At 30.1% G+C, this 22,951-nt stretch overlaps 1 protein-coding gene across 1 annotated transcript; it reads left to right on the top strand.

The window, feature by feature from the left end:
- Positions 1-20,711: 20,711 nt before the first annotated feature.
- LOC145952746 (receptor-like protein EIX2) lies at positions 20,712-21,590 on the top strand. Its single transcript, XM_083065701.1, has 2 exons — positions 20,712-21,231; positions 21,274-21,590. The coding sequence occupies exons 1-2, from the start codon at positions 20,712-20,714 to the stop codon at positions 21,588-21,590; spliced, it is 837 nt and encodes a 278-aa protein (XP_082921827.1).
- The last annotated feature ends 1,361 nt before the right edge of the window (positions 21,591-22,951 follow it).

Genomic DNA, 22,951 nt, shown 5'->3' with positions numbered 1-22,951 from the left:
AAACCAGATCGAAAAAACAGTTGATTTTCTTTACGAAAATTATGAAAACCAAAACAAAATTTCTCATTATGAAGAAGGCCAATCTAGTGGATTGATGGCTTTACAAAACAAAGATTGTATACCAATCATTTGTAATAAAAACCCTAACACTAGTCTTCATATTTTATTAAAAATCAATTTTCCAAAAATTGATAAACAAGACAAAACTGAAATGGTTATCCAAGCACTTGTTGATACAGGAGCATCTTTCACATGTTTATGCGATAGCATTGTTCCAAAACAAAATGTTTGCCAAAGTGAAAAAACTACTAAAACAAGAACAATGTCAGGAGATATCATTATCAACAATAAAGAAACAAAGAATTTCACAATTCAGCTTTCTACAAATTGTGATATTTTTGGTTCAAAAATATTTATGACAAAAGCAGACGTTATTAATCTTCGCCCTGCTAATGAAAAAATGATTTTAGGCCTTGATTTTATAATTGCAAAAAATAGGTCTATAACAATAACAAAAGATTACTTGATTATTTCTAATCAAGCACAAATGTCACCGATCTTAGACGAACTTTCATCAGAGTTGCAAACTGAGCGTGGTGATACCCCTCAAAAAACTACTGAATGTCTTTGCGAAATTTCAGGAAATTGTAAAATAAAAGAAGCCGAACAAATGCTAGCTGATAACTACAAAAACTGAATTTTCTGAAGAAATTGATAATTCTTATGAGTTGGCTTTAACAAATCTAGATGTTGATTGTTATAACTGTATTAGAATTAATAAGGTTATAACATTTGATAACATACAACAAATTATTGACAGGTTAAACAAATCCAGTATAATAGGAGAAGATCCTACAAAGTATTGGGAAAAAGACCCTGTTATTTGCAAACTTGATATAATAAATCCTGATCTTATCATCAAAACAAAAGATATTCATTATGGGAATTTCGAACAAGATGAATGTAGATCCCATATAAAAGCCCTTCTAGATCTAAAAGTTATTGTACCCAGTACAAGCCCTCATAGGAGTCTGGCTTTTATAGTAAATAAACACTCCGAACAAAAAAGAGGTAAGACTAGAATGGTATACAACTATAAACGTCTAAATGATAATACTCATATAGATGGTTAAACTATACCCTCAAAAGAAGTCTTGATAAATAGAATTCAGAAAGCAAAATGGTTTTCTAAGTTCGACTTAAAATCAGGATTTCATCAAGTCAAGATGCATCCTGACTCTATAAAATGGACTGCATTTTCTTGCTCTGAAGGACTTTTTGAATGGAAAGTCATGCCTTTCGGACTAAAAAATGCACCACAAATTTTCCAAAGAAAAATGGATAATATTTTTGGAGAATATAAAAATTTTACTTGTACATATATAGATGATGTACTAGTATTTTCAAAAACAAAAGAAGAACATTTTCTTCACTTGAAACAAGTATTACACCTTTTTGAAAAATTTGGTTTAATTGTTTCAAAATCTAAAATGGAAATATGTAAGACTCATATCTCCTTTTTAGGAACAGAAATTGGGAATGGTAAAATAAAACTCCAACCCCACATCTCACAAAAAATTCTTGCTTTTCCAAATAAAATGGAAGATGTAAAAACTCTCCGAGCATTTTTGGGATTACTTAACTATGCAAGAAATTTTATAAAGGACCTAGGAAAATTTACTGCCCCTTTATATAATAAAATAAGTTTAACCAGACAAAGGAATTTTAATTCTGAAGACATAAAGTTGGTTAAGCAGATAAAAGAAATGGTAAAAACCCTCCCTTCTTTATCATTACCCCTCGATTCAGACTACCTAGTAGTTGAATGTGATGGTTGCGAAATGGGATGGGGTGGTATCCTCAAAAAGAAAAAGAACAAATTTGAAAATATTTCCGAAGAACAAATATGTAGATATGCTTCTGGGAAATATCATACAAAACCACAAATATATTCTACCTCAACAGATTACGAGGTAAATGCTGTCATCAATAGCCTAAAATCTTTTGAACTATTTTTGATAAACAAAAAAGAAATTACCATTAGAACTGACTGTGAAGCAATTGTGGCTTATGGTAATTCACAAATAAATTCTGATAAAAAACCGCATAAAAGATGGCTTTTATTCCAAGAGTTTATCTACCATAATGGGGTAAAAATAAATTTTGAACATATAAAAGGAATAAAAAACATTGCTGCTAACATTCTCTCCCGTTTTGCAGGAATGGTAGACAATGAAACCATCTAAGGTTTCATACCCTGGCGTACGACAAAAAATGAAGTTTGGTAACCAAGAGTTGCCAATACTAACAAATGAATTTCTCTAACGTGGTAGAGAAAATACAAATGAAAAATTCAATTGCATAATTGATAACATTTGGAATATCCCCAGATGTACTGAAACAAACGAACAACTAATTTGTTCAATTAAGAAAGGTATCATTTGTGCCCTGTATAAATTTTGCATAACAGACAACCAAGGAGTTCCACTCCTAAACAAAGCCTCTCCGTCAGGAAAAGGATATACATATTTTGTCCTGTTATCTGGCCCCTACAAGGGTGTTTATACAAATTTTACCGACTTGTGCACTGCCAAGGAAGGTTTACAAAATCCTCGTTACAAAGGCTTTTACTCTCAAGAAGAAGCAGAGAAGGCTTTGGAACTCGACACCATTGATTTGACAAAAATAAAAAAGGCTTTGAATCCAGAACCTGAAATAAATGTCATTCATGCAAGTTTGCGAAAACCTCAGCCAAATTCGTTTAAGGAGGCTGTGAGACAAAACCCAAATTCTCCTCAGGAATTGAACCTGAAGAAGTTTTTGGTTCTACAAAAGTTTTTATCAAAAGCACACAGAGATCCTCATTCTGTTACAGGTTTATATGTAGCCGTTAAAAGTTACTTCAACCAAAGGTTTGCCTGTATAGAAGAATCTCCTATATGTAAGGAAATCAAAAATGGAAGATGCCCTTGCAAAATCAAGTTTCTGTTCAGAAAGGCAAAACTTGATCTAGAAAATTTTAGGCCTGTCATCTTCGAAGACTTGCCTATAAATATTAAAACATTACTGGACTATGGCTGTTTGGATTCTGTTCCCATCCATCCTACCGAAAAGTTCGATGGTTTCGACCCTTCAATCAATGAAGCCATTAACTCAATACAAGCAATCTTCATGTGCCACTTTACTGTGAAGATTTGTACTTGTCCAAGTAATTTTTCAACAAATCAGTATCCAACTCATGTAATGAAGCTGCTTACTGAAGGACACAAAGATTATCCAGGAGTTTTATACCATGATGGGTATGAATCTTGGGAAGTCCAAGGCAATTCACACTATCAGTATTGCCTATACAGAGCTCAAATAATGGGATACAATTGGTTCTTCTCAACCTCTGATGAAGAAGACTTCAACCTAATTAAAGAGTCTCACAACACAAAGTTGTTCCTCCCTGGAGAAAACGGAAAGTTCTTTATCCCCTTCCTGACAGAGAACAACAACAAACTTGTGCAATTTTTCCAAAGGGAAAAAAGACACAAAGAAATCTACGAAGATGGTGGATGTTTTGGACAACAAACACCCACAGACACACAGTCTATGGCCGGATCATCAGAAATGCAAGATGCCGGAGAAGATGAAGAAATATTAGTCTCAAAATAGAAGACTAAGACCTCGACAAAAGGACAGCATCAATACAGTTGTCTTGACAAAACCCTTATCTAAAAGGAATCTACTTTAGATAAGGCGTGTTGTAAATTTTATCTTTTGTCAGAGTCTGTCGCCCTGCGAAAGAGTAAATGTGTGGTAGTAATTACCTCACTTGACTGAAGGGGCAAAAGTGTCTTTGTTCTTTGTTTTGTCTTTTAGTATCTAGGTTTCCTATAAAAGAACCCCCTTGGTTCACTTGTAGAGGAGACGAGAAAAAATAATCCAAGAATATCTAGAGTGTGCTAAGAGTGTTTCTCTAAGTGTGTTCTTTGTGTCTGTACTGTTTCTTCCCTCATAAGTAATATTTGTAAGTATTTCTTATACAATGGCTGGCTAAATTATCTCTTTGGTAGTTTTTAGAATGCCGTAGTTATTTCTTTTAACACATGCAAATATAATTTAGAATACTGGAGCTTTATTGAAAAGAAAATTTTGGTTTATGAAAACCTGGGATTTGTAAGCCTGATTCTTCAGGTGTGCCCTTGATAACTGTTTTGAAAAAGATAGTTAGGTTGCAGGTAGAACTGAGGCAGTTGTAAGACCCAAAGGAGTGGGCTGAAGTAAGACCTCTAAGTTTCCAGAAGATGCAAGTAAACTATTTTTCCTTATCACTAAATCCATATTATCTTTTCAAATAAAAGGTCCAGGTTTTTCATTATATTTTATATTGTGTTAAAAATTATAACTCATTGTGTATTTCTAAAGACTATCATACTTATCTCTCTGTCTTCCGCTTCAGCATTATCTACTCTGATTTTACATATTTTGTTTAAAAATCCCTAACTAGGAGGCCCTGCCACCTTTCCTGGGGTATTTTATGATATTTTATTTTCCTAACGGTCATTTACATATAATATCATATAATCTTCCTTTTCCCCATCTTTATATTGCTATTTATTTTTATAATCAATATAGTAGTATAGTTACTATTCCTTTTTCTAGATTATAAAAAAAAAAAAAAAAAAAAGGGAACACTCCCTTTTTTCAACAAAATTCACTGGTACCAGTTTTTGATATCAATGTCATGTCATCAAATTAACTCTATCATTAAAGTTGTATTATTGTGATGCTTATAAAAAAAAAAAATTGTGCATTTAAGTCTCTTTAGTTTACCTTAAAGTATTAGTCTGATATGTACTTGATATCCACTGAACCATAGGCTAGAATGACGAAGTCTAGTTTAGATTTTGATTTTGTTAATTACACTGTTCAGCATTGGCCAGGTAAAAGTAAGTAAGATATCAAAATATCCGATGATAAAAAAAATTAACCAAAATTATAATTAATTGATTTTATAATAACTGAATATGTGAAAAATATTATAAAATGATTATTAATCATAACCCTTTTTAATAACTAATTTTAATTTTTAAAAACTGGTTACTTAATTGGTTTTAATCAGAACCAATTTTAAAATTTTTAAAAAAATGGATTTTAACCTTTAAAATCAATACACATGATAAGTTTTTATTTCATGTAATCAAAATTTATAATAAATAAATACTTTTCAGTATATAAATCATATAATAATTGAATATAATAATAAATAAATATTTTTATATTATTATAGAGAGTTATTTTTAATATCTCTTAATTTATTTTATAATATTATAATTTAATTTCGAAATAAAAAAAATTAGAGTTTAAAATAAAATTCTCAAAAATTTACTTGTTGAAGAAAAATAATTAAAAAATTTATTATTGAAGAATAATTTCTATAGACATTCTTGTTCAAGGTAACTACTTTAATTTATACTATTAATAAGTTAATAAAGATGATATTCTTTTAAGTATATATATATTTTTTATATTATTTTATCACTATAAATTTCAAAACTTTTTTATTATTTAATTTTTATCACATCCTCTAAATAATTACCCAACCACTTGCACTCATTATTAATTATTTTTTCATATTGTACTTCAATTATTTTTTTTATCTTTTATATTATTTTTATTTTTTGAACAAAATAAATGAAGGCATGCACCTCTATATGCTTCTTTATATCTTTATTATATAAGAAGAATATTGAGTTTCAACTAACTATTTAATTAAATAGATAGTGATGGTTGGTTTGAAAATTCTCAACATAATATTAATTTTTTGTTTAATAGTCGGTTACATGGGTGTTATCTCTTACATACCATTTTAAACAAAAAGTTATAAAAAAGAAAGTTTAAAAATAACACGCTACTAGAAAAATGTCAATTTTTTGCGAATTTTTCTTAAAAAAATATTCGCAGAAATTTTTTGCGAATTTTCTTACAATAATAATTTCACAAAAAAATTTATGAATTTATTTGCGAAAAATAATTTACAGATATTTCTTACAAATTTTTTTATGAAAAATAATCTACAAGAAATTTTTGCAAATTTTGCCACAATTTTAATGATTATAGAAATTTTTTTATGGTAAAAATTTGCAGAACATATTGTAAGAATTTTATTTTGTTTCTTCCATATTTTTTTGCAAAAATAAAGTCGCAAGTAGTGTTTATTAAATGGTAGAAAAATTTCGCAGGTAACTTTTCCTGCGAATTTTCTTGCCAATTTTAATTCGCAGGAAAAATTTTAAAAAATATTTAAATTTACAAGTTTATAATATTTAAAAAAACTTCAAATCTCACATCGATTTAAAATAAAACAATTAAAGAGTATATAAGTTGAGGCAACACTTACCTTACAAGTTGATTTGTATTGTTGAGTGTTAGGCTTATAATCTACAATTTTAGAGTTTAAAAAGATTATGTATCACATGGTGGAGGCGTGGAAACAAATGCTTCGGATGAATTCATTGTGAGCATTTGAAAGTTGAAGAATTATTGATAGCATTTGTAGTAATTTCTTCAATTTTTTTCGTAAAAAATATTCCTGCAGAATTTCTTGCGAAGAAATTCACAGGAATCTTGCAAATTTTAAAATTCGCAAAAACGTATTATCCATGAAGGTATTACCTGCAGATAAAATTTTGCAGAAAAATTCGTAAGAATAATGTTTGTTGCGGATTTTAATACAAAATTTCTAGTAGTGACATTTAAAGGTATATTAAATATAAAATTATTTTTTATTTTTATAATTTTTTGAAATCGATTTTTGCTATAACTGATTATATAAATTGTTTGGAAATGTAACGGGTTATTTAAAAATTATAACTGATTTTATATTTGAAGGATTTTTATTTAGTGTTTTCTCTCACGTGTGTCGACCTTTTTTTAATATGTTTTTGTTGATTAGTTATTTGTTTTTTTTATGGGAAAGATACTTTGAATTCATTATAAAATGAAAATTTCTCGTGTGGTTTATGTATCTTTCCAAAATTTTTTATTAATATAAAAATTTAATTATTATTATTATTTTATATTTGTTGAAGTTTTTTTTATAATTATTTTAATTAGTTAAACAGATTTTATAAAATATTTTAGAAACTTTTAATAATTATGAATATTTTAATTAAATAATGAATATTTATAAAAATTATTTTGTATAATTTTTATTAGAGAAATATGTATTTTTATGATATTTTGTTATAATAAGTATTTAGAGAAAAATATGTATTTTATTTTAATTGTTTATATATTTTATTTTAATTATAATTGTGTCAGAAGAAATAGATTTATTTTATATATTATATATTTATTAATTATTAATTATTAATTACTGTATTTTTTTATAATTATTTGGGTTGGAAGAAATATATTTATTTGATATATTATTTATTTATAAGTTTTATTATTTGAGGGAAAAAATAAAGGGTTAAGTGTGAATTAAATTTTTAAAAAGGATTATAACATTTTTTTTTAATTTTAAGCTTCTCATTTTCTATTGTTCTAAAGAATGAGAAGGAGAACTAGAGCTCGTAAGAAAACACCTGAAGATCTATGTCCTTCATCAAGCATTGATCGAGGTAAATGAGAGTGAATAATTTTGCTCTAAGCGTGGGATGAATGTTAGATAGTGAGATTGATCCCCAATCCATTCTTTTTTGTTTGTATTGTATGAAGAAGATTTTCTCAATTGATTTAATTATGTATTTTTTTTATCTTTCATATGATTCTTTATTTTTCTATTTGATGTGGTCTAGTTGTGTATATCTCTAATTTCGTGATTAAACATATAATTGTGAAACTTGGCTTGCTTGTGAATTCCTGTAAAATTCCTAAATAGTTATTCACTAGTACAAAATATGGAATTTACGTCACTGTATTCTCGTTGGACAAAGAAAAATCTGATGTTAAAAGAATGCGGTGGCATTTTTGTAATTAGAATAACATTTTTTTACATCGGACCTATAGGGGCCGACGTAAATTTTAAAATCTATGTCGGACATAGGTTGTGTCCGACGTAGATTGTAAAATTTACGTCGGCCCTATGAAGTTCGATGTAAAATATGTATGAATTTAAACGAGTGTATTACATATATCTGAGTCTTATCACTTCGTCTTCTTCTGAGTCAATATTTTGTTTCAGTGTATTGGATCTAAGTGCACGTTTGGGAGTTTGGGTGGTTCTCATGTTTCTGACCGATTGCATTGGGCTCGCGTTTGAGGTTAGTTTGGAAAATCCTTTCTTAATATATTAGCTAATTTGTTGAAAATAAATGTATGTATTGATCTATTAATATATTAGTTAATATTATCCCCTTCTTCGCCTTTGGGTGGATCATCCTTTGTTAATATATAAGTTAATTTCATGTGGAACGGCCCGTTCTCCCAGCAAAACGGCCCGTTCTCCAAGTAGAACGGCCCGTTCTGCTTGCACTCGTTGTGTGTTATTTGTGCATCTAGAACGACCCGTTCTGGTTTGAGAACGAGTCGTTCCATATGCAAAATTAACACATGACTTATGCAAGAAGAATGGACCGTTCTGTTTTCAGAACAGGCAGTTCCAGTAACGAAGTTTAGGTTAGAATAATTATGAATAACTGATACCTTTTTATAGGGTTGTAGTTTAGGTTAGAATAATTATGAATAACTGAGTCAATAGTTAATTTGTGTTAATATATAGATAATGAACTAAAGTTGGATGAAACGTTGCATTAGTCAAGAGTCACTACTAGAATTTTTCTTATTACATGTGACTTTTCCTGCGAATTTTTCATAAAAATTTGCAGGAAATGTTGTTCCTGCAAATTTTTCTGCGAAATTTTATTTGCAGGTAATACCTTCGTGAATAATATATTTTTGTGAATTTTAAAATTCGCAGGAAATTTTCCTGCGAAATTTCTTGCGAAAAAATTCGCAAGAAAGTTTCCTGCAAAAAAAAAATTTGCAGGAAAATTTGCAGGAAAGTTTCCTGCGAATTTTTCGCAAGAAATTCTGCAGGAATATTTTTTACGAAAAAATTAAAAAAAATTACTATAAATTCTATATTTTAAGAATTCATAATCTTTTATTTTCATGCCTCATACATAATCTTTTAAATTCTAAGATTGTAGATTATAAGCCTAACACTCAACCATACAATTCAACTTGTAAGGTAAGTGTTACTCTAACTTATATACTCTTTAATTGTTTTATTTTCAATCAATGTGGGACTTGAAGATTTTTTAAAATATTAAACTTATGAATTTAAATATATATTTTTTATTTTTCCTGCAAATTAAAATTTGCAGAAAAATCTGCAAGAAAAGTTACCTGCAAAATGTTTTACCATTTAGTAAACATTACTTGTGAATTTATTTTTGCAAGAAAATCTGCAAGAAACAAAATAAAATTCTTACAATATTTTCTGCAAATTTTTACCATGGAAATTTTTTTTCCATGATTATTAAAATTGTAGCAAAATTTGTAAGAAACATCTGTAAATTATTTTTTGCAGGAAAATTCGCAAAAAAATTTTGCGAATATATTTTTGCAAGAAAATTCGCAAAAAATTTCTGCAAATAATTTTTTTGCAGGAAAATTCGCAAAAACTTTCTACAAATATTTTTTTGCAAGAAAATTTGCAAAAAAATAACACTTTTCTAGTAGTGAGTACAGAAACAGAGTTGAAGAGTTCTTGCAATTTGCAAGAGAAAATGAAAAACCCATCAAAGAGGCATATTATTGTCCATGCGTTTGTTGTTTGAATCAGATATGTCAGGAAGTTGGGGAAATACGTGATCATCTATTTATATTTGGTATTGTGAAGAGTTATACAATATGGACATGGCACGGAGATTATGTTCTATAGCTTTTTTAGGATAATAGGATTTACATTGTCTTATTTATGCTTTTTAAGATTTATATATTATTTTCTTTTTGTGATTCAATTTTGAAATATAAATTATATTTGAATTTTTATTCTGGACTGCTTGGGTTAGGTTCTGTATTTTGGACTATATGCAGGTTTTGGGTGTATAAAAAAGTAATACAAATCTTAAAAAAAAAACGCATACATTTACGTCGAAGATGGTATAGTCCGACATAAATATTTTAGTGCTTTTTTTGTTATACAACTTTTTTTTACGTCAGATCTTGGCAATGTTCCACGTAAATTTACATCGGCTATCAAAATCGACGTAAATTTATGTCTCCCGAATTAACGTCAGACCTGTTTCTGACGTAAAAAGTTTAAAATAACCGACGTAAATTACTCCTTTTATACTAGTGATTGGGTGAGTAGTTAATAGCAGAATGTAATTAAAATGTAAAATTGATGTTGTATTTGTGTTTTCTCTCACGTGTCCTTTTTTTGTGTTTCTTTACACTGTTGATTAGTTATTTGTTTTTTATGGGAAAGATACTTTGAATTCATTCAAAAATGAAAATTTCTCGTGTGGTTTACCACCTCTCCTTTATAATGAAGAAGACAATATATAATGGAGTTTTCAATATTTCTCCATCTTAATTATCCTTATTAATAATTATTTATTTATGTAAACTAAAATAAAATATCTATGCAAAGAAAGATTAAATATAATGATAATTATTGGCAACTTACATGACAATATTATGAATGAAAAGAAAAAGCATAATAAGCATCACAGACTTTTAAAAACCATAAAATTACAAGCTATACCAAGAAAGCGTGATATACAAGTAAAATTAACCATTTTTTTCTTTCAAAACCATTTTTTAAAAACATTAATATACAAGAAAATTGTAATATTATAAAATTATCTTTGAAAACCAAATTGTTTTTTCAAAACCAGTTATAATTAAAGACAGTTATATAACCAGTTATATAATCATTTTTGAAAAATATAATTGATTATTCTAAATCATAATTAGATATTAAAACACTACAAGAAAATTGTATATAGTGACATAATACGTGTCACTAAAAATTATTTTTATCCACACAATAAATATAATATATGTTAGTATATTGTTAAAATGTATGAGTATAAGCTATAATTGTAACATTGGAACTTTTGATAGTGTTGTATTACTCTTAGTTGTATATGGTGCTAAGCTAAAATGTTTGTGTTGAAGGGCTCGTGGGTCTAAGGATCCCTCTAGATTTTCAATGGTATTCAGAGGGATTCTCTAGACAAACACTCAGTTTGACCTTGGAGGAAAGAGTATATAAGGTTTCTATTTTGAGTAGAACCTCATAAACTCTTTTCCTCAACTTTCTAGAGAGAGGATTCTAGAGAGAAAGTCTCTAGTTCGTGAGATTTTTTCTCTCAATATTATTTTCTTCTTCTTCTCAATTTTCTTTTAACTGGTGTTATTGTGATTCAGGTAGTGGAAGCCTCGAATCAAGTTGTTGAATTCGTTGTAGAGCTGATCGTTCTTTTTCTACCTCAGAGTTCTTTGGTTTCACTCCGTTTCGAGGTAAGGGAAGCTAGATCTAGAATCATTGTTATATTTTGAGTTGCATGTGGTTGGATTATCATCAAAGCTTAGTTTTGATGGTTTGGATTCGAGTATTGAAGCTTGTAGGTGAGTTGGGATGGATTAAAAAGGATTAGAAATCCCAAAATCACGAAAAAAAACCCAGTGATGATCTCTGTCATAAAAGGGTTGAGTGGTTTATAAACGACTGAGCAGATTTGGGGCTTCGAATCAGGGATGTCTCTAGAGACAAATCATTGAGCGATTTTGAAGGCATTGAGCAGATTTAAAAAGGTTGAACGGTTAATAAACGACTAAGCAAATTTGGGGTCGCAAATCAGGGGTGTCTTTGGAGACAAAGCGTTGAGCGGTTTTAGAGGCCAATGACGTTGGAATCATCTATAAAGGAGGTATAGAACTTCAATTATGACCTTTTTAGTGAGCAAAGATTGAGCTATCAACATTTAGGAAAACTGTTGCAATTTTTACAATTTTTAACATGGTAAATAAGGAAATTAGAACCTGAGTTCTTCATGAAAGTTGTAGAAAATCTTCTTGTGTTTCATATGAGATGAGGATGAAGATGATAGGGGTAGTAGAACTTCCTATGCGTCATTTTATATGGAGGTTGTCAGTGTAGGATAAGTGATTTTGATAAGTTGGATGTTGATACATTTTGTATGATGGGTGAATTTGGTGAACATGAATAGAATACTTGTGTTTATTGAATGTTGCATGATGTAGGATGATGATAATAAGCATTGGAATTCTATCTTTGTGTAGTTGAAATGGTGATGAGCATTGATATGCTATGTATGATTAATATGCTATTGTTGAATGAATTATGTAGCATTGATATGCTATTATTGTATGAATTGTTAAGCATTGATATGCTACTCTTGGTTGAGGTGTTAAGCATTGGTATACTATACATGATTAATGTTATTGATCTTTATATGCATTGATTGGATGAGATGTATAAAGTAGTTGCATGGTGAGGCGTAGATGTTGAGAATGCGGTATGACATTAAAACATGATGGTTAACTCAGGACTTAAGGAGAGAAAATTATTTTGAAAACTAAAGATCCCATATAGGGTATTTTGGAGTGGCGCTCGAGTAGGAAACTATTTGGAAAACCTTCCTTGATCTGGTATGTCTCTTGGAGTAAGTTTTGAGGTGTGTTGAGTCTCCTCCAAGTTCTTAATTAGTGGTTGAGTAAGGTAGGAGGCCGAGGGCTACAACCCTTAGTTGATATGTTTCTATATGATCTATGTTGAGGTGTGTTCATATGCATTGTTGATGTTTTGTAGGACATGATTAGATGAGATACATGTTTACTTTAGGTGTGTTAGCTTTCATGTATGCTATATGGTGTGATGTTGTATATTATAGACTTGTTTTCTATATGTACATATTTTTGAACTCTAACTCACCATTTCTCTTTCTATGGTGGTTTGGACTGTGATGATCATACGTTGTGTCGGAGCATATCAGAGCTAGGCTTGAGGAGCTGTTGCGAACTGACGTTGTGATCTTTTTCGATGGCGATACTACTGATGTACCTTGTATAGGTTTGCTTAACCAACACTAGGACGTAGGATTTTTTTAGCTTACTATATACATGTATATATCTTGCTTATATCAGTTTGGTTGTTTGACGGAGGATATAATCCTAAAAAAGTTGAATTATGAATTAAATAATTAGAAAAGATATTTCGAGCCTTGAATTGTCTTAATAACCAAAAAGTAAATTATGATGTGTTTATATTAGTAGGTGAAGCATAATATTGGTAGAATAGCACAAGAAGGCTATTAGAAGGAGGATGAATAATTATTATTTGGGAGGTATTTAAAGTTAAATTTTTTGAAAAATATTTTCCTAATGATGTGAGAAGAGCCAAAGAAATGGAATTTATGCAATTAAAACAAGGAAACATGACAGTAGGAGAATACATGTCTAAGTTTGAAGAATTGGGAAAAATTATGCTCTTTTATCAATCTGATGAGAGAATGAAGTGTGTTAAATTTGATAATGGACTTAGGCATAAACTAAGAAAGACAGTAGAAATATTAGAAATTTCTGATTTTGCTACACTTATCCACCAGTGTCACTTTTTGGAAAGGTTTTAAGCAGTGTTTAAAAACCCATATTGAACCGGCCGGTCAGACCGGTTGGACCGGGAACCGGTGGTCCAGCCGGTCAAAATCTTAAGTTGGATCGGTTATGTAGTCGACCCATTTCAAACCGGATTGAACCGGTCAATTTTTCAGTTCAACTGGTGAACCGGTGGATTAAACCGGTTAAACCACTTTTTTTTCTTATTTTTTTTTAAATTTTTAAGGGACCATAAACCACAAAAATAATAATAATAATTGAATCTCTTAATGGAATAACAAAGATTCTTATTAAATATAACAATGACTACTTGTTCTAATGTATTTGTTTATAATATATACAACTTAAATAACTTTTATAGTATATTATTAATTTTAAATTATATATTTAATAATATAATATTTATGTAGATATTACATATATTATTTTGTGATATCAATTGCAAGCATATTATATATGTACATATTATTTATATTTTTAATTTGTATTAATATACAGTTTAACATGTAATTTTTTATATATTTTTTTACAAAATAAAAATAAAAATAATTTTAAATAAGATAGAAAATTTGAATTTAAAATAAGATATGAATTTATTAAAATTTATAAGTATAAAATATATTTAATATGAATATTTTTTAATAAAAATAAATAAAAATTGAGTCATGCGGTTCAACTAGTGACCCACCGGTTTAACCTTTGACCCACTGACCCAGTACCTTAACCGGTTCGATGACCGGTCCGATTTTTAAAACTATGGTTTTGAGCATAACAGATAATATATAAACCAAAATATTCTAGCCCTCAGTTTAACAAGAAAAATAATGAAGGAAAACCTTATGACCAACCTCAATAGAAATCTCAATCTTCTCAATTTTTAGGAAATTCTAGCAAACCTATAAATAATTAGGTTAAGTGTCTTAAGTGTGGACAAGGACATTAAGCTAAGGACTATCATTTCAAAGGACCTATCTATTTCAAATGTGGGAAAACTGTTCATGTATTCTCCGAGTGTGGGTAACCAAAGACACATTTAAATGCTTCTGGACCTAAACCAAGGCCTACTACAACTAGGAGAGTTTATACCGTGACTGGAACTGAAACTGCTCAAAACAATGATCTAATACAAGGTACATGTTTCATTAAAGGTAAAACTTTGAATGTACTGTATGATTCAAGCACAACTCATTCTTTCGTCTCTAATGATTGTGTTCAACACCTTCAATTGTCAATTTCTTATTTAGAGACTAATCTAATTGTTTCAACTCCTACAAATAAATTTGTGATTGCCAATAAAGTTTGTTTAGATTGTCCTCTTTTCATTGGTGATAGAATTTTTTTTTTATAAATTTGATTTGTCTACCTTTATCACAATTAGATGTGATTCTGGGTATGGACTGATTATCTTCCAATCATGTCCTTTTATATTTTGCAGAAAAGTTTGTAATATTTTCTAATTCCAAAGACTTGTCAATTTCATTTTCCAATCCAATAAAAAAGGTTTTCATGGAGTAAAGTTCAAGGATATTTATTATTATCTTCTATAGAAGCAAAAGAGGAAGTTGAGAAAAGTATCACAGTTGTTCAAAATTTTCCTAAAGTTTTTTCCAATGATATTCCTGGTTTATCACCTGACAAAGAGATTGAATTTGTCAGTTGTAGTAAGTCATGATAGAATACAATTGCATGCAATTCAGATTACTAGTGATTTACATAGACAAATTTGTGAGGCTTAGATGATTGATGAATTCATTCTAAAGAAAAAGAAATTGTTGGGAAAAAAAGTTGGAGAAAAGTTTAGCATAAATCGGGGGAGGGATTTTTGAGATTTAATGATAGAGTATATGTGCCTAATGATTTAGAGATTAAGAAAATAATCTTAGATGAGACACATAAAAGCAAGTTGAGCATACACCCTGGTGCAACAAAAATGTATCAGGATCTTAAGAAAATGTTTTGGTGGCCTAAAATGTAAAAGAAAATAGCATAATATGTAGCTACATGTTTGATTTGTCAGAAGGTGAAAATAGAACATTGAAAGCCAACAAGAATGTTACAATCTTTAGACATACCTGAACGGAAATGGGAGAGTATAGCAATGGATTTTGTAGTTGGTTTACCGCGAATAATGCATAAATTTGATTCCATATGGGTTATCATAGATAGACTGACAAAATCTACTCACTTCTTGCCCATTAACATTAGGTATTCATTGGAGAAATTGACTAAATTATACATATATAAGAGAAATTGTAAGGTTGCACGGTGTTCCATCTAGTACAATATTTGATAGAGACCCTAGGTTTACTTCTAGATTTTGGGGAAGTTTACATCAAGCTTTAGGAACTAAGCTCTATCTTAGCTCGACATATCACCCTCAAACAGATGGAAAATCATAAACAACCATACAATCCTTAGAAGATTTGTTGAAAGCATGTGTGCTAAAGGATTATGGTAATTGGGATCAGTATTTGCCTCTGATTGAATTTACTTATAACAACAGTTTCCATTCTAGCATAGGTATGACACCCTATGAAGGCTTATATGGAAGAAAGTGTGTAGAACACCTTTGTATTGGTTTGACACTGGGGAAAATTTAATCTTGGGTCTTGAAATGGTGCGACCAACCACGGAGAAAATTAAAATGATTTAGGAAAAATTGAGAATGACTCAAAGTAGACAGAAAAATTATGTTGACAAAAAAAGAAGACCTCTTGAATTTCAAGAAGGTGATAATATATTTTTGAAAGTTACATCAACAACTGGAATTGGTAGGGTAATGAAATCAAAGAAACTCACTCATTGATTTATTGGTCCATACCAAATCCTCAAAAAAAAAGGTTTTGCTGCTTACCAAATTTCTTTACCTCTTTTTCTTTCCAATCTTTACAATGTCTTTCATGTGTTTCAATTAAGAAAATATATTTCTAATTATTCTCATGTAGTAATGTCTAATAAAGTACAATTAAATGATAACCTTACATTTGAAATACTACCTGTACATATTACAAACAAGAGAATCAAGAAGATAAGAGACAAACAAATTTCATTGATAAATGTCATTTGGAATGATGTCATTAGAGAAAATTAGAGAAAATTATCCTTATCTATTTTAGTAATAAAAAATTTTAAGGACGAAATTTCTGTTAATAGGAAAGAATTGTAATATTTCAAATTTCTAAGACAATGTTTAATTGTATTATTATAAATTTAATTGTTCTTAATTTTTTTTATGAATGTATATAATATCTAATTGTTAATAATCTAAATTCATAATTGTAATATTTTTAAATTATAATATTTTAAATTTTTAGAATATTTTAATTACATTGATGGAAGTATTTTAAATTTCTAAAATATATTATATAAGTGAAACTACTTACAGTGTGTTTATTTTTCCGTTTGATGCAAGTAAACGTACGTTTATTTTAATCCACTAAGACTCATACTTCTCCGTTTTATTGTTTTGGAATGCTCGCTGCCAATTATACAAACATGCACTTACTAGATAGACACTACATGATATCATACACATACATGTGTTGATAAACATTTTTTTTATTATGAGAAATTAATTCTTGGTTACAAATACTTAAGTTTAATTTAATTTTTTTATTTTATGAATAAATTTTTGAGTTAATATAACTATAATTAATTATAGCTGTGACACCCTCTACCCCATTATTAATAAAAAATATCCTTTTAAGGAAATTGGGGTGTTACAATTCTCCCCTCCTTTTAGAAATTTCGTCCCCGAAATTTACCTGAAAACAAAAATAGATAAGTTTCTCGCATCTTGCTTTCTAACTCCCATGTAGCACTTTCTTCAAAATTTCCTTATTGATGTACAACTCTATCAATCTCTCCAAGAAATGTCTAATGTTAATAAGTTCAAGGTGAGCAGACCTGGTAAGCCTATCCATTAATCCAAATAAGATCAAATTTCTTAAGAATATCATACATAACTACAACTAAATCCATAGATACAAAATCGTATTTTCAAATTAGAACGTCTAAAGGTTGTATTAAATCTGAAAGTTTTTGGTGTTCTACCTTAGCTTTCTAACATACTAAGCAAGCATACACAAACTCCTCCACTTCCTCCGTCATCTTAGGCCACCAAAATATCTTCTCAAGATATTGATACATCTTAGTAACTCCTAGATGAATACTAAGACTGCTCTTATGACCTTCTTCCAAGATTGCTCTCTTAAGTTCTGGCACATTTGGAATATACAACCCATCCTTAAATCTCAACACTCCATTCACTCCAAATTTAAACTTACTTTCTACACCTTGATTCAACTTCTCTACTTCTCTTTAGACCATCATGTTTCCGCTGCGCCACTCTGATACATTTCAGTAACTCTTAAATAAATGCTAAAAATATTCTTATGTCCTTTCTCTAAGATCATCTTCCTTAATTTGGGTTTACTAGGCACATAGATTATATCCTTGTATCCCGAAACACCATCAACTTCCATTTGTAAAAGGCTATTTATATTCCTACCAATCTTTTTCACTTGGGTCACTAAGAAAGAATCTAACTCCTGAGTCTTCTAATCTCATTATTAATCCTTTCAACATATTCAATTCAATGTTCCTAAGGGTGAGCTCACACATCATGCTTAAGTTTCTAATCTACTCAATCAAACTCAACCCTTATATCATCAAAATGATAGATAAATGTTCATCCTACTCAGGACATTTGTCACCATATTAGTTTAACTTGTATAATCTTCTCCAATGATTAGGCACCTAATTTGTAAGTTCACTATGTACTCATACTCGGTCTTCAAGTCTTACCACTTTATTTATACTCCAAGAAAACTCTTATTCACTACCTTGTCCTATAATCTCATACCTGGCCACCAAAATGAATCGACTAATATGCTTATTCAATATCCTTTGAATAATCCATTCGTTAATCGAGTCATACATAGTCCCTTACTACTAGGAGTAATTTCACAAATCAAACTTAAATTCCTAACTTGAGCCAAAAGATATATCTCTTTGACCATAAAGAAAGATAAATATAGATATTTCCTATTCAAAGCATCGACTGCTATAGGTTTACCCAGATAACAACTAAGATTAAAATCTTAATCCTTACAATTTCTAACTATCTCTTCTATCTCATATTCAATTCCTTCGGATCAAACAGATATTTAAGATCCTTATAATCACTAAATATCTCAATAATGTTTCTAAAATCTCAAGCGTAACTATTACAACTTCTAATTCAAGGTAATTTCTCTCATGAATTTTCCATTTCCTAGATGCTTAAAAACATAAGTTACTACCTTTGCATCAATAATCCACCCAAACCTGTCTTCAAAGTCATCACTATATCCCACATAAGACTTACTAGAGTCAGGTAATATTATCACTAGTCAATTTTGCCATAAGAGTTAGAACTACTCTTATACTTACTATCTCACATAAAGACAATACCCCTCATAGTGAATGTAGTCAAGGGCAATGCTATCCTAGAAATTCTTTCAATAAATCTCCAATAGTAAGCCTCATAAAACTTTTATTCTCGCTAACTTGCTTAGATATCTCTCTGCTTAAACGTAACTTCTACCTAAGACAGATTCATGTTCACCTTAACTGAAATTTACAGGGACTAGAAAACTTAACATACAACCGTCTTGGATATATCTTCACCTTCAACTACAATATGATCATATCACATCCTAAGATCAATATCACTAACCATACAACATTCACCATTTGATCCCTAAGGTCTTCTATTCACATATCGACATACATGCACATCAAGTCATATTAGAATGCCTACTTTAAACCTTCATATATATCATCCATAAGCATGTACATGAACAAACTTTACCACATAGCATCATATAACCTTAAACAACCTCTCAATCTACACGAAAACACCTCAAAACATGTCAATTCTTATCCTTGCATTGCCTACTAACCCAAAACATTATTATACAGACTAACTTCTATTTTTAACAACTATCAAAGAAAACAACACATAAAGAGTTCTACTCATCCACGTGATATCAACCTATCACTAAGTGAATAGGCTACAACTCTTAGTGAGACATGAGATTTTAAAAAAAACAAATCATCTTCTTAGCTAAAGAAAACTTCAAAAAAATCACAACAAATATATTCAGTGCTTACAACTATACCTCTGATTACCAAAGCAGCTATACTGGAGTTCTAGACCTCCGTTTTACCTGATTCCAATTCCATTAGAAAGATAACATCCAAGGCTACCACTTTTCTGAAGACTAACAAAAATTCTAATTTTGTCAGTATAACATTTGTACTGTCACAACAAAACATCTCCTACACCAGACAACAATAGTGTATCAACATCTAAAACCACAAAAATACCTCAATCCTTCCAAACTTACTCCTTTCCACCTGAAATTCATATCAAAGTTTCCCACTACAAATCTAAACCAAATAACTCACCTATTCAGTACAAAAGGCTTAGAAAATAAAATTTTCATGCAACCATCAAACTCTAAAAATCATCAACACTTCAATCTCTCCTTAAGAATACCAAAACTCCAATTCTCAACATACCTCATCTTTGGATTCAATTGCTACAACTATAGCTTTCAAAAATTTCACCAATCATAAATTCTTAATACACTTTAAAATAAATCAATGTCTTACCCAAATCTAAGGCCTCAATAGTTCCCACAATATTAACAACATATTTCGTCTACCACTACTCGCACATATGCTTGCAACACAAGCGATATTACTCAACCACCACTTCTTACGTAAGTATCAAATAATTAAGCAATCATAAGAATGAAGAAGAAAGGTCATAATGGTATTAGCTGACACTATCATGACTATCATTCCTCTAATTAAAAAAAAATAACTTAACAATATCAAACTTTACAATATCAACACAAGGAGAAAATCATCATCATCATTATCAAAGCAAAACATCATCAAAGCAAAGCATCACCAAAGTATACAACAAACAAAACAATGTCAGAGTACACAACAGAATCTCGATAAGTCACGGCCGATTAGATCGACCTGCTCTGATACCACTAAATGTGACACCCTCTACCCCATTATTAATAAAAAAATATCCTTTTAAGGAAATTGGGGTGTTACAATAGCTCATGATGTTGAACATTTCTAGAAATTCGATTGAAGGACCATTACCCCAAGAGATTTCTTCCCTTCAAAATCTTCAAACACTTGATCTTTCCTTCAACCATCTGAATCTCTCTGCCATCCCAAAATGGATAGGAAACATGTCATCACTTTCCAATATTTACTTTGCTGGTTGTGGAATCCAGGGCCAAATTCCAGATTTTTTCCAAACAACCAATAGTCCAATACAGGAATTGGATTTGTCAGTGAACCTTCTCAGTGGAAGTATACCATCATGGATAGGAAGCCTCAATCAACTATACATGTTAAATCTCTCAAGGAACTCACTTAATTCATACATCCCTGACTCTTTTAGAAATTTGCAAGATTTAGGAGTCCTTGATCTTCACTCAAATAGGCTAACAGGCTCCATAGCTCCAGTATTTGACATAGGACAAGGTATTTTGGGGGCATCACTAAAATTTGTTGATCTTTCTGAGAATAACTTCTCAAGTGGAATTGAGGAAATTGGTGTGAGAGGGCAATGTGATATTTAGTTTCTGAATTTGTCTCATAACCTTCTGAAAGGTAGGTTACCAAATTCAATTGGGAGACTGAATCCACTTATCAGTTTGGATTTGAGCTTCAATGAATTGGGCTCCAACTTGCCGGAGGTGTTGGCAAATTTAACCTCATTGGAGAGATTGAAGCTGCAGGAAAATCACTTCACTGGTAACATTCCCGACGGATTTCTCAAGTTGTTAAAGCTGAGGGAATTAAACGTATCTAACAATCTTCTTGAAGGGGAAATTCCAGATGGAAAACCTTTGATTGACTTTCCTGAGAGTTCATATTCTGGAAATAAAGGGTTATGTGGAGAACCTCTCAATCCTTGCAAACATTAAGAATTGTGAAGTGTAGTGCTACAAAAAGCTACTCTGCGCATCATTCAAAAACATTTGATTTTTGCTTGGTGCAAAACCAGAAAACTGAGCATTGTCATATTTCACTAGGAAAAGAATACATAGATTTCTTATTTCCATTCCTTTTAGAAATATAAACTGGAGACAACGATTGTATTTTCTGTGTTTAGTAGCATTGAACAGACAGTTTAAGATCCCAGATTCAAAATATATTTATTAGAGTATCTCATTCCAAAAAACATAAGTGTCATGTTTAATGCTTAGAAGCCAAATATAAAAAAGTATCCCAAAATATTCTAACAACTTCATGAGTGGATCATTAAAATATTTAAAAACACAAAATTCTCTGTCATTACTATTGCTATTGGTGGATTCAACTAATCTCCAACAAATACTCAATTTGAAATTCATTTGTCCACATAAATAGTCAAACGTTGGATATTTTAATCAAGAAAAAATTAACATCTTTCCCACCTGTTGCCTTCAACAACTGTACACTCATAATGCGACATAATTCACTTATAAATTATAGGAGTTGTTCAGTCACCACTGTCCTCACACCTGGGAAAAAAACAAACCATTTTTTCTTTTATCAGAATCCACCCCTTAAATTGATTAGTCCTCTTGGTAGAATAAATTTGTTTGCTTATGGAGAAATGGACCCTCTTGTACGTTATTTATGTAGGTGTAGGTAAGTCCAAATTTGACTTTCCTTGAGCCGGCTCTGCCACTACGAAAAGTATGCCATCCATTCCCATCATCACGCGCTTATTTCCCTTCATTTGTGACAAGGTGTTAAACCTCTATACCAACCAAAAAAAAATTGACACTGAAACCCAACTTGAAATGATCATTATTGATCACAAAAATTGATAGCAAATGTTTTGCAAGTATATTATTGTTAGAGGGGATCCTCAGGTTGCTCCAGTTGCTGGTAATTCATATAATCAACGCTGTTTATCTTAATACAGCATAACATTTGTTCTGGCAGCTCCTCTACTTTGTTCCCCTGAATTATGATGAAAATATGAAAAAAAATATCAGCTAATTAAATAGAAAGTAAGCAGAAAATACATTTGATTTTGACAGTTAAGAAACTACTTGCCTGAATAGTGAAAGTTATAAGAATTATGAACTTGTAAGACATTATAATATTAAAAAAAATTATAAAAAATTACCTGCGATTTTTTTTTAGGAAATTTACTTGCGAATTTGAAATTTTGCAGAAAATTTACTTGAAAAATTTTAATTTTGCAAGAAATTTACTTGCAAATTTTAATTTTCGTGGAAAATTTCTTGCAAAAATTTTGTGGATTTTAAAATTTGTAGAATATTTTTTGCAA

Source organism: Cajanus cajan, chromosome 10, assembly GCF_000230855.2.
Source record: "Cajanus cajan strain Asha chromosome 10, NIPB_CcT2T_4, whole genome shotgun sequence".
Taxonomy (NCBI): Eukaryota; Viridiplantae; Streptophyta; class Magnoliopsida; order Fabales; family Fabaceae; genus Cajanus; species Cajanus cajan.
The sequence above is the reverse complement of the archived record's forward strand: the minus strand, read 5'-3'. Positions and strand labels throughout refer to the sequence as shown.

What these genes read in the sequence shown, in the direction of transcription:
- LOC145952746 (XM_083065701.1), top strand. Translation starts at nt 20,712, where the DNA reads ATGATGTTGAACATTTCTAGAAATTCGATTGAAGGACCATTACCCCAA. An exon ending in AATTGGTGTGAGAGGGCAAT is followed by an intron (nt 21,232 to 21,273) that starts GTGATATTTAGT and finishes ACCTTCTGAAAG; the next exon opens with GTAGGTTACCAAATTCAATT.